General features: G+C 40.9%; 1 protein-coding gene across 1 annotated transcript in view; it reads right to left on the bottom strand.

Moving 5' to 3' along the window:
* Positions 1-9,782, bottom strand: part of prss16 (serine protease 16) — a gene marked incomplete at both ends in the record, with an annotated part of 36,416 nt that extends 26,634 nt beyond the window's left edge. Inside the window, 10 exons of the mRNA XM_080053705.1 lie at positions 3,046-3,187; positions 3,411-3,575; positions 5,738-5,857; positions 5,938-5,985; positions 6,656-6,733; positions 6,934-7,057; positions 7,534-7,663; positions 8,524-8,623; positions 9,039-9,214; positions 9,722-9,782. Coding sequence (XP_079909831.1) covers positions 3,046-3,187; positions 3,411-3,575; positions 5,738-5,857; positions 5,938-5,985; positions 6,656-6,733; positions 6,934-7,057; positions 7,534-7,663; positions 8,524-8,623; positions 9,039-9,214; positions 9,722-9,782 — 1,144 coding nt within the window. The remainder of the gene's footprint in view (positions 1-3,045; positions 3,188-3,410; positions 3,576-5,737; positions 5,858-5,937; positions 5,986-6,655; positions 6,734-6,933; positions 7,058-7,533; positions 7,664-8,523; positions 8,624-9,038; positions 9,215-9,721) is intronic.
* Positions 9,783-13,096: the final 3,314 nt, after the last annotated feature.

A 13,096-nucleotide genomic window follows, 5' to 3' on the forward strand; every position in this document is an offset into this window, starting at 1 on the left:
CATAGAAAATTTATTTTTTACACTGTTTTTTCCAAGGGAATGTCTAGCCGTTTCCTAAAATAGCAGCTGGAGACTCCAAAAGGACACTTTTGGTCCATGACACATGAAATGTAACTGTTTAAAAAATGTTTTTTCTATGGGTTATTGATCAAATTTGAACTGTGATTAGGAAAGGCTTCAGGCAGTTGGACACTTTTGTTTTGTTTTCAAAATTTAAAAACAAATTGACTTTGTTTTCTTCCAACATCTAGATTTTGGGGCTTTGCAGATATGCAAATTTACGCATCATTAGTAAGATATTGATGATTTTTCATATTTATTTAAACATTTTGGAAAATACTGTAATACAAAAAGTTTTTGTTTTAATGTCAGTAATCAACTGGCAAAGTTTCATAATGTTCTATAAGTTAAAAAAAATCCCCATTGGCCCATCGCCATTCACCCCCATTCTCTTAAACAGTGGTTCTGATTTGCTATGTCGGCCCGCTGTAGCTTTCCAGCAGCTTGTTGACAAGGTTGTCCAACCAGGTTGTGATCGTGGAAGGTCCTAGATGTCATTTTTGGTGAACAACCTTTTACAACGCTCCATGTCCATAAAATCACTTTGCCCCCTGGGCAGGGCTGTACGCTTATTGTTTTAGGTGGTAGCACTGGTGCTAGCAAGCAAAAAAATCAGTAGTACAAAAATAAATTCAGTAGCACACAAAGTATGATCGAAAACTTGCATAACCTTAACCCATGCATTTCGCTCTAATTACCTTTTAGCCTGTCATCTTGGTCTCATTTGAAATTCTCAATTAATATCATATCCTAGTGCGTGCAGTAATAATTGTAGAAAAATTAATAGGGGTGCACTGATTGCGATTTAGACAAAAAAATCTAACCTGCCAATTGTAATTTTTTGCTGATTCAGAATTATTTCTCCCCATAAAATTAATATCTATATATTTTCTGTATATATACATATCATTATTATATTCATAATAATATTTTTTTTTGTTAAATGTCCTTCTGTTAATTAAAACCAAACTTTAAAACATTAAACATAGCCTATTAAATAAAAAAATAGGCCTATACATATTGGTAAAATTTGGAATAAGTTAAATAGGTTTTTGTGAATGTGTTGGGAGTAGTTCTTCAGTGGCTTATCAGTTATTTCAAACGTTGTTTAAAAAGACTACTGTTTACTGCTCTCTGCAGCTGAAGCAGTTGATTTTCAAGCTAGCGCACTGCAGGGCTGTGAAGCGCTAACTTCTTGTTCTTACCGGCTTCAAAATAAAAGTCAACTCACGTTTGGCTAGTAACAGGCTTTTAATGTGAAGGCGCACAGGAAATGTTCTGTTTGCACACGCACTAACTTAACTGTGTGCCGTCTCCTTCCGGTAATTACCGTTGGTGAAGTGTATTAATCGCCGCAAAAGCACAGGTCCCGAGCACACATCTTTCACCAGCCAAAGTGGAGGGTGGACTCAATAACTTACTTGCCAAAGTCTACATTTACCCGAATTTGGAGAGTGTTAATGTAGAGCCCTGTAAGCAGTGTTGTGCAGCACTCCTCTGTGTCTCAGACAGACATCATCTGCTCATTAGCAAGCTGTCGCACTAGTGCTAGTGGAATTGTATTCATCATCGCACGTGATCAATTTCAGTAGCAAATGCGATCAAAACTGTCGCACTGTACAGCCCTGCCCCTGGGTATAGACTTAAAAGAGTTGTCCTGTCCGGGTCTACATGCCTAAATGCATTGAGTTGCTGCCATGTGATTGACTGTGATTAGTTATATGTGTTAACAAGAAATTGAACTGCTGTAAGCCGGTGAGCCTGTGTGAATTGTAGCAATTGTATGCAATCTTTTTTTTTTTTTTGTAACGGCAGTTGTATCCCAACTTTGCACTTTATTTTATTTAATTTATTTTATACATGAACAAAAAAAAAGTTTTAAAAAGCTTGTTAATCTGACCATTTTTATATTAAATATTTTCATGCAGGCAAAAACAAATGTGTGACAGACTTTTCATTAAACATTTGGATAGCTGGTTTGTATAACTAAGTCTATAACTCAGCCTATGGTGTTTTTATACTGGATAGTTTAGTTGCGTGTGAACTACTAATAGTAGCTGTTTACACTGTACTACAGAATTTAACAAAGTAAGCAGAGGTTGTTTTTGTAACCTCTAATTCCAAATCATGTTCCTTTCTCACAGCAAATTACATTATTTCCTCAATGAATGGCTCAGAAAAATGTCATCTTGCAAAATCAAAATTTTCCCACTATATTAGTTGAAATTCTAATGTATACTCTAACCGGTGGCCCTGGTGGTTCCAGCACGGGCAGAGGTCGGGCTAATGGACTGTTGATGTGTGGAGGCCCAGCTGGTGCTCTGTCCTGGAGTGGGTGGCTGTGCTGAGCTGCTAAAGCTAGTTTGCATCTCATCTGTTGCAACTGTTCGATTTTAAGCAGCTCCAGTGTTTTTTCATCCTTGTTGTTCTCCATAATATTTATGACGTTTTTTTTAGTTTTTTTAAATATAAACATTAGACCACGTTAAAATACATCTATATATTAGATATATTCTATTCTGCTTGTTGCTCATCCAGAATATGTGGAGGCAGCTTCCTGGTGAAGGAAATGTCTCCTCAACAATTTAAATGCGAATATATATTTCCACACATCCCAAATACTGAGCCCATTCTAATCTATTTATATTTGTATTTTATTTAAAGTCCTAATGTAACAAGTTACTGCTGAGTAACACGCTACAGCCCGGCACCAACCCTCAGGTCCCCATCGTGATGGTAAATTTCTTATGAAATGATTGAAAAATTAGAAATTAGAAAAATTTAAATTTCAAGTCATAAATGGAAATCTAAAATAAAATAAAAAAATTGGGACTTGAAACCATGTCTGTATCTCCTTTAGAAAGGGTGGTCCCCAGGAGACACCGTTTTGTCCACTGACCCCACGGTGTAGGTTAAACGAGTATGTGTGTGTGTGTGTGTGTGTGTGTGTGTGTGTGTGTGTGTGTGTGTGTGTGTTTGCGGTACAGAAGCCGAACTCGGTGCAGGTCTGGAAGGTCCACTGTCTCTTTGCTCTCCTGCCTGGGCGGTAGGATGTGTCCAAGAGATCCTTCAATGTTTTCTCGTGGGAGATGTCCAGACACGGTTCCTCACTGGTCGATTGGTAGATCTACACAAACATACGCACATACACACACACAGAAAACATACACAACACAGACAACACCGACAAATTGGTCCCTGCATGGTGCTGCTGGCAAGAGAAATGCCAAATGGTTGGTATACCTTTTCATTTCAACTCTAGGGGGGGACTACGGGCCTCTTTATGTCTCTTTGAGGAATGGCTCAACAGTGACATCTACTGGTCGTCTGAGAGTGTGTTGTTTTAATACCTGGGAGAGTTTAACAAGGCGTTTGTAAGCGTCCGTCTCTTCCCCACATCCCTGGCTCTTATTGGTCATAACAGCACAGAGCTCACTGATAGACAACAGCACCCCTTCTTCATTGTACTGCACCGTTCCCATGAAAATGTCAGCCAGGTTTTGCATGAGTTCAATCTGAAACAGTAAAGGAAAAACAATGGGTGAGGAATATAGACTGAAATTGGATGGAATATACTTTTAGGACTATGATTTCCCCCCCAAAAAACATTGAAAAAATGTATTTATTAGTTTTAAGATATTATCTAATGTAAAATAATGTTTTTGTAATAATAATGATAATTTGTCAAACGTAAAGAACTTAATGTATTTTTTTTTCCGATTGCTAAACGACATTGGGCACTACGGAAGCCACAGGTGCCACATGTGCTGCCACAGTCACCTGAGCTACAGTTCACAACAGTTCACATCACCCACAAAACTCATTCTAAGCAAAACACTCTTCACACAAGTCTCAAAACATCAGAACACACTGGGAGTAAAAACACTAGCATCAAACCCCAATACACAGACTACAAACTTTTAATCTTTTAATATTTGTGTGACTCACTATCATAATCAATATTTTCTTTAATGAAATCAGTAGAATTATCTCTGATGATTTTTCATATTAGGGGAAGGTGGGGTGATTTGTGCATTTTGGAAGTTGCAAAACCCCTTGTTTCTAGAAAACCGTGGAAGAAATTGGAAATGTGACCACATATCTAAGAAGAGCCATCCATTTGACTCATCCTGTAAAGAAGGGAGACACAAGGAATAAGATATAAGCACATTTAAGCTCAAAAAACTGTGTTTTGCCTTTCAAAGTAAAATTTCCATGATCAAGGTTTTTTGATTATTGTGTCTGAACAATTATAGACACGTTTGAAAACATTTGACACATGTTTTAGTGCTTTGGTATGCTACACTTTGAGTCTATATAGTTAGCACAATGTCAACCCTAAATTGCTGCATCATGCCTATTATCCAAAATTCTGGGGATGGGGTGATTTGTGCGCAAGGGCCTGGGTGAGTTATAAGTAAGTAAGTAAGTAAAATGTATTTATAAAAGCACATTTATGACAGTTTGCACTGTCCAAAGTGCTGTACATAGTGCATTCAGTAGGTAAACAATGAAGGTAAAATAACAATAACCAAAATAAAAGACGTAAAGCCCATACATCCACATAAACACAGATAGTAGTGCAGAGGTAAGTAAGTAGTGCAGAGGTTAATGGGGAGGAAACACCAGGGTGTACATATGGGTTTTGAGCCTTGATTTAAAGGCAGAAATGTAGGGGGAATCACATTTGTCAGGTGGCAGTTGGTTCCACAAGCACGGAGCAACTAGTGCAAAGTACATTTCTGAGAGTTGTGCCAGTGGCATGGCTGTATACGCTGGTCACCAAAAGAAAGTGATTGTCTACAGTAGCTCAGAAGAGAGTGACATCTCAATTCCACTTAACGACACCACTGATGAGAGTTCAGATGGCCAGAAAGATGATGATGGTGACTTTGTCATTGTGACACAATGACGCACAAATCACCCCACATAGTGGGGTGATTTGTGCGACAAGACAACTTTTTTTCCGAAAGCTATATTTCTTAAACAGTTTATTCCAGATCCAAAGTTTTTATTGCCAGGGATGCACAACATCCTGAAATATATGTACATATTTGAGTTGGAGACATAACTGTCAAGGCCTCACTTTAAAATCACTTTGAGTAAAAAGTTGCACAAATCACCCCACCTTCCCCTATATTGTTTTACAGTATATACTGTAGTTCAGCAGTTTGCTTCAACATATATATTTTTCTACATATTTATATTTTATTTATAACATTTCTGAATATATAATTATTAGCCAATACTCTGTATTTTTACATATCCCGCAGTTGTATTGCACTGTTGACAACCATGTCAACAGTAGAATTTTACTGCACATCTGAAAATATCCTTCATCCCCTGTATTGGGGGCAGCATTTTTACAATTGCATTTTTTTACTAAAAAGCATTTGAACAAAGTGCTGGACATCAGTGTGGTGTGATGATAGTGTGTATAGTTTTAAAAACTGTGTTCAAGCAATGAGAAAGGAACACAACTTTGGTTCACATGAACTTTGGTTCACATGACTTGCTGCTGTGCAGTCTGTGGTTGGAGTGTTTCACATGTGGCTTCAGTTGTGCCTACTAGTGTTTAGCAATCAGTAGAAAAAAAAACTGTTACAGAATAGTTCAGTTCAAAGTCCTAATTACAGAGACAAGTTTTTAACCTAAATAATCTCATCAAACCCGTCACCTGATCATCAAGATCCTTGGGGATCTGACAGCAGCCAAAGTCCATGGCCACCTGGCTGGCATTGCCACCCATCAGTGCTGACTCCACTGCAGCAAAGGCTTCTCTCACACCAGCCACACACTACAGGAAGAGCATGAGGGGTTAATATAACACATGTGACAGACAGGAATTGACAGACACGTCATGTGATGCCTTCAAACCTTTTCTGAGCCACCGACTGCTTCGTTTGTGAGAGCCAAGCCAACACTCTGAAAGAGAGGAAATTACACATATGAGAGTAGGAGTGTGGTTAAAGGCTGTGTATTAACACCAGGTGTCTTTTTTAGGGCACTCATTACGGACGGGTAGCTGATCCTGAGAAGATATTCACTTGACAAAAAGTGATTTTAACAACAAGCGTTCTCTACAATCGCTGACTCCACCTTTAGAAGGAGATATAGACTAATTAGGCTAATTAACGTATGCATGCGTAATAAGTAGGACCTGGGTATAATACGGTCATATCCTTGGTAACATTTTCTGGATATAAGAGGGGTCAATGACCTTAGAAGTAGGTATGATTACACAAAAATTAACATCAGCTATTTATTTATTTATTTTTCTGATTCTGGATTTTGTAGACTCATAAAAATGTGTCTCTTAAAGAAATAAATATTGGATGGGAATTCTCTCCACAACAATAACACATCTGAAGGAGGTTTTGAATCAGCACTTCACCATAATATTGGATGAAAAAAAAAAAAAAAAAAAAAAGAATAAATACAATAAAATTATATATTTTATTTTTCAAGCTATAGTCAAAACTAGCTTGAGTTGCCGGTGGGGGGCGTTTGGACTCATGGCCTCTGCATTTAAAAAATCTTAACTAAGACCCAGGAAATGTGCTGTTAATATGACTGTGGGATTGTGTCACTTTACATTGCTGTAGGCAGTGAAGTCCAACTTGGCCCTGACAGGAGCAGAGGAGGCCACGGCTCCATACACCAGATGGGGAAACTGCAGCAGGATGCAAGAGGAGTAGAGACAGAGGATTCTGGTTTGATAGGTTGTTGTACCATAATACAGGACAAAGACAAATCTCTATTAGGAACTCTTTTCATGCTCAAGCAAACCATTTCTGACAATTCTCTTCAAAAGGTCATTTAGAATACTAAAATACTAGAGAACTAGAAAATGTATGTGTCCCAGTCTTGCACCTTTCCTCTGAACCATGCAGACAGAGCTCCAGAGTACGAGCCTCCGAAGCTGATCCAGGTGTTCCCGTGGCTCAGATTGAAGCTTTGGCTGATGTACTGGTGGAATACAGCCAGGTCAGCAAGTCTGGGCAGAACACACACACACACACACACACACACACACACACACACACACACACACACACACACACACACACACACACACACACACACACACACACACACACACACACACACACACACACACCACAAGTATAAGAGGTATATGCCCTGACATATAGAGAGGCAGACAGACAACCCCGCCCCACAAACAAGCAATTACACACACACACACACACACACACACACACACAGTCACACACACACAATCACACATACACGACAAGCATAAGCGGTATATGCCCAGACATATAGAGGCAGATGGACAACCTAGCCCCACAAACAAGCAATCACAAACACACACACACACAATCACACACACACACACACACACACACACACACACACACACACACACACACACACACACACACACACACACACACACACACACACATACATTACTAGGGCAGACACATTAGTAGGAAGTAAAACACTTACGCCTGCTGGCTGCTCAGGTCTACCAGGTTTTCTGTTTTGAGGCCATCTGGGTTGATGCTGTCACCATAGAAACGATGCTCCAGAGCCAACAGCAGAGCCCTGTGCTCTTTAGCCATGTCAACATGGTGACCTGGGGGAAAAACACATGGTCAACACAGACAAGATTCAGTCTGCAGCAAAAACCAAACAGTTTTATTTTACAACAAGAACTATAGCTAAACTTTTTAAAAGGGTAAAATGTGTGACAGGTGATGATCAACCCTATCAAGGCAAGGCAAGTTTATTTATATATAGCACAATTCAGACACAAGGCCATTCAAAGTGCTCTACAGGGGCATAAAATACATCAAGATTAGACATTAGATATTACATTTAAGAGATGGTAAAAAGAAAGAAAATACATCAAGATTCAAGATCAGACATTAGTGATTTAGACAGCGAAGTAGAATGGCCACAATGAACAATTACTTGAGTGTCATTTTCTATAAAGCCTATTTAAATACTAATTTAAAAATATTTAAGAATCTGCATTCTGTATTCACAACCCCCTACAGTCATTTCTCCCAATTAAGGCATCGGGATGTCTGAGTGTAAGTATTTTATATTTGTTTGTAAACCACTGGATTCTTTTAAATACAGTATACTACTGGCTAGAAGATTTGGAGAGCGGCATTATGAAGCATGAAGCCAATGTTGAAATGTAACACAACAAGACATAGATGTGAGGATGATGCAGACAGTGTGAGCTTTGATGTAAGGTGGAACAAATGCTCACAAACAAGTGTCATCTTACTAAGTGGACAGTTTCCATCAAAGTGGAAAGAAAGAGTGGAGCATCATGTCAGATATATGATGCTTCACTGCCACTTTCATTTCCAATCCCTCAGAGTGGGTCAGCCAGATTCTTGTTGATTCAGGGCATTTTCACTATTTAATCTGATTGATATGAAAGTGTCTGACAGACAGAGGGCTGCCCGCATAATAATCTACCTGCAAGAACATCAAACTCAAAGATGGGGCCTTCTCCTCCGATGAAGAGGAACACTGGACCATCAGGACACCGCCAGTACGCTTCATTCACAAAGAACCTCTGGGAGAAAGAAAGAAAGAAAGAAAGAAAGAAAGAAAGAAAGAAAGAAAGAAAGAAAGAAAGAAAGAAAGAAAGAAAGAAAGAAAGAAAGAAAGAAAGAAAGAAAGAAAGAAAGAAAGAAAGAAAGAAAGAAAGAAAGTGCCATTGTTGGATATTGCTCAGTTTAGCGCTAGTCTTTCGACAAACAATTAAGAATCAAAGTTCTGTCAGACATGAAAGGATTCTAGCTCTAGCTGTATTGTCTGAGTAAAGCTGACAAAGGCAGCTGTTTTATTAGCTTTTCTGTGCTGGAAAAACATTGAACAATCCTCAAGAATAACATTTATACACAGATGCTTTAACACCATACGTTTTCAAAGTCTAGAGAACGTCTATCAAACAAAGTATGTGGGGCGATTGTTTGCTCTTTGCCTACCTGAGGGAAGGTGTGAGCGTCTTGTTTGTTGAAGTGGTCCAGGTGCTGGTGTATCCTGCCCTCCTTCACATGTTGGAGAGGCTGCTGGCCGCTGTCTTTGTCCGTCAGGAGAAGATCCTTGGCTTTCTGCAGCTGGAGATGACGCACACGCTCCTTGATCTGCCTCAGGATCCGTGCTGGCAGTAGAAAAAGGAACCAATCAGCGGGGGGAAAGTTAGAATGAAAAATGTCAATAATTTGCGATAACAGCCTGTTGGCCTCCCATACATTTACCGAAGATCCAACTTGCTCTGAGGCCTCCTATAGTATGTGCCTCAATCAGCCATTTGATTGATGCAGAACTAAAGCAGACCTGTCACTTATAGAAGTTTATGTACATGCTAGTGATGCGATGGCTGCAAGACTATATACAAAATTAGTAGTCAACCTCCAACATCACTAAGGGATTCTCTGTCACCACTCCACCTTGTTTTCTCTCCCAGCTCAAAGTGCCAACTGTATTGTAATGAACTCTACCTGAAATGATGGGCCAATTATGATTGATCACATCATCTCAGCCATAGTTTAGCTGAAGTATGATGTCAACCACTACAACAAAAAACCTAAGCAAACAGTGATATAAGTGAATTTACTCTTATTTTGTACCAGCGAGTACATTTTCAGTGGAGCTTTTAGCAACTCACCGGCATCGACAACGTTCAAGAGGAGTAGAAGGATGAGACAACAGGCTTGTGAAAAAAGCATCTTTACAACCAGAGGAGGATACTTGAAGCTAAATTGAATGCATATCCAATCTGGAGGAGTCAGGATGATCTCCACCACTCACTACAGGCACTCTTTATAGTGCCTCGAAGTGGGCTGGAATCCCTGAGAAATGACACTGTGTGTGTGTGTGTGTGTGTGTGTGTGTGTGTGTGTGTGTGTGTGTGTGTGTGTGTGTGTGTGTGTGTGTGTGTGTGTGTGTGTGTGTGTGTGTGTGTGTGTGTGTGTGTGTGTGTGCGTGTGTGTGCGTGTGTGTGTGTGTGTTTATAAATGAAGTATCAGCAAAATGAGGCATCAGGTGATGTAATGAGATCTCTGCACCTTGTCATGGCATTTTTGGACGGGTTGAGTTACAGTTTTTGACTCTTTCCTCTTACTGTAATGTGTTGCATCAGTATGCAGGAGCAGTGAGGCTGTGATGGGGGCTGTCTCAGAACCACACATACACAAAAAGCTGGTATATTTCTCTAAAGTGACCTTAAGTAGAAAATACTAAATATATTAAAGAAGTATTGTTCGGATAAGAGAGTCGATCAGATGCTCACAGTAAAATGTGATGCAGGCCTAATTCAATTTTATCCATCTCAAGCCATGAGTCACAAAGACTTTGCCTTAAAGGTGCCTGTGAGTAGCTTTTTAATAAGTTATTAGAAACACAAAGTGCATGGTGCGGCTTGGACACATCCTCAGTGATGAACTCATGGTCGTTGCGTGTTATGGGTCAATATATACTGTATCTAAAGTATATGTGCACAAAAAATACAGTTCGCAGACCCACTAGGGTCAGGTTTCATAATAGAGCAATTTCTCATTAACCCCCATGTTACATAGGAGGTTACACAGCATTATTAAACCTATTTAACACCTGGTACAACACAACATTCTAGTATGTATGTTTAGGTTATATCTCCATGACAACACTGAGGGGGGTGAATTTATTTGGACCAGGCTAGTTTTTATTCCATTGAAGGTTCAAATGTATGAATAATTAGGGGTGCAGCCTCTTGAGTGACAGTTAGCCGCTGGCCCTCACTTCGCCTCGGAGGTATACGTCAGCTAGATGGGCGTATCTCCCTCCCCCCAACATCAGATCAATGGCCTTTTTTGGTAAGAGGAAATGAGTCAAAATCTGACAAGACGCGCATAGGAGAGGACGATTGGATGCAGTTGAAATAACTGAGACCAGCCCGCATGCTAAATCTGTTTGATGTACTATCTATGTTGTGGACACATCTTCAGTGACTATTCGTGGAATCATCAGGTGTTTCGGGTCTTTCAACATCATACACCCTCCTCCAGGTGACCCAGCTGAGTTTGGTCAGACCCCAACTTGTGTCCGTTGGCTAACTAGCTATTTTCCCCCCAATGGCTCTCCCCTCTTCTGCCAAAGCCATCGGTGGTGTTGCAGATGGCTTTTCTCTTCCTCACTCCTATAATGCCCAACATTCTGAAGGCCCTGGACAGTGATCATTGCTTATAACTGCTGACAAGTCCCTTGTACGTGGTTAGCATCCTTTCAAAGGCCTCTTCCAAGCGGTCTTCCCAAGGGACTGTGAGCTCCAACAAAAGCACCTGTTTTGTGGATTCGGACAGGAGAACAATGTCTGGTCTCAAGGTGGCGGTCACTATGTGATTCGGGAACTTAAGTTGCTGCTCAAGGTCAACCAAAACTGCCAGTTCCTCGCAGAGGCCAGTACGCCTGCAGATGTGTCTGTTGCACGTCTTGCCCCCCTCAACATCTGCCCTGGCTTCAGCAATGTCCTTCGCATTGTCCCATCTTGTCCAAGCACCCTGTTCCCTCATTCCTACTTTCCTGCAAGATCTCTCCCCCTCAACTGCTACTCTCACCTCACCCTGGACTAGGCAATGCTTTTACTTCCCTTTCATGGTGCCAGCATGGGGAGCTGCAAAGGATCCCAGTCCAGCCCTGCCTCTTGTCACCACTCCCACCAAATTGTTGTGATGCAGTCTCCTCTGCTCTCCACTTCCTAGCCGTCCTCACTTCAATCCCTGCATTGGCCACCATTGGATTCCTTGAGTCCTTGTACTGCCTCTGTCTTGGCAGCTCCTTAGTGAACTTGAAGAGGTTGGCAATGAATGCAGGGTGTTTTATGACCCTCTCACTGTGCCGCCTCCTGTTCCACTCTGCTCGACAAAGGACCCTGACTTTTTTCCTTAGGATGCACATCAACTGTGCAAAGCCAATGTGTTCCACCTCTCCTGCCTGCTAATATAATTGTCATGGTTTGCAATTTCCTCTCGATGTCTCCCCCCAGTTTCCTCGTTGTCAAACTGGTTCCACAGTGCTGTCATGCAAGCTGTTGGCCACTTGATCCACCTCCTCTCAGATATGTTTCCGGGGGCAGTCCTTTGCAACACTTGGAGGCTCCGGGCACCATGGGGTGACTCCAGGCCTGGCTCCTCCCCCGTCTCACCAGGTTGGACACCTGTGCGTTGTGTTGGTCCTGACTCCACCAAACACTTCATCCTTGCTTGGTATATCTTTAAGCCTCGTTCGTTCTTGCAGATCTTGCCACATACACACTGCTGGCTCGTAATCGTTTGTCCGTTTCCTTCGTCTATTGCTGTAGTATACGTCCAATTGGGGTGCTCATCCTCCCTTTTCCATTAGGTTCATCGTAGCTTGTTAAGGGAGTCCTCTTCACAGAAGAAACAGAGTTGGCCCCGATTGCCGCCTCCCCGGGCTGTCACTGACTCCCAGTATTCACCATACTCTTTGCGTTGGTAATCCAGTCTTTCCTGGTTGTCAGTGATTGAATCACGTTCTAAGCTGTGCAAGTATATCTACAGATGCTTTTTGACACATATTTAGTGATGATTCCTGGAATAATCGGGTGTTTCGGGTCCTTCAACATCATACACCCTCCTCCAGTTGACCCAGCTTGTGTTGGGTGGCTAACATAGGGATGATCCCCTTCCGACAGTTAGGACAGTCGTGCAGCTTGCCACTAGGAATGTCTGCTGAAAGTTCCACAGCTCAGGATTTTAAGCTATGAATGTATGAACTTGCATCGAAGAAAATATGTCAGTTTTTCAAAAAAAAAGGGTGCTATGGGTTAGGGTTAGGGTTTAAAGTATAAAATGGTATGTAATAAAATACACATTTTCATAAGAAAGAATCTAACTCTTTTCTTTTAAGAAATATTGTGTGAAGGCACTCTGATTAAAACTGTAAATATTAAAAGTTTGTAGTTTGTGTATTGGTGTTGATGCTGAGGGACAGTGTGTGTTTCATATTAATGAGGATTGTTCATTGTGTTTGCTGCACTCAGCCT

The sequence above is a fragment of the Ammodytes marinus genome, assembly GCF_949987685.1.
Source record: "Ammodytes marinus genome assembly, chromosome: 3".
In the NCBI taxonomy this organism is placed as follows: Eukaryota; Metazoa; Chordata; class Actinopteri; order Uranoscopiformes; family Ammodytidae; genus Ammodytes; species Ammodytes marinus.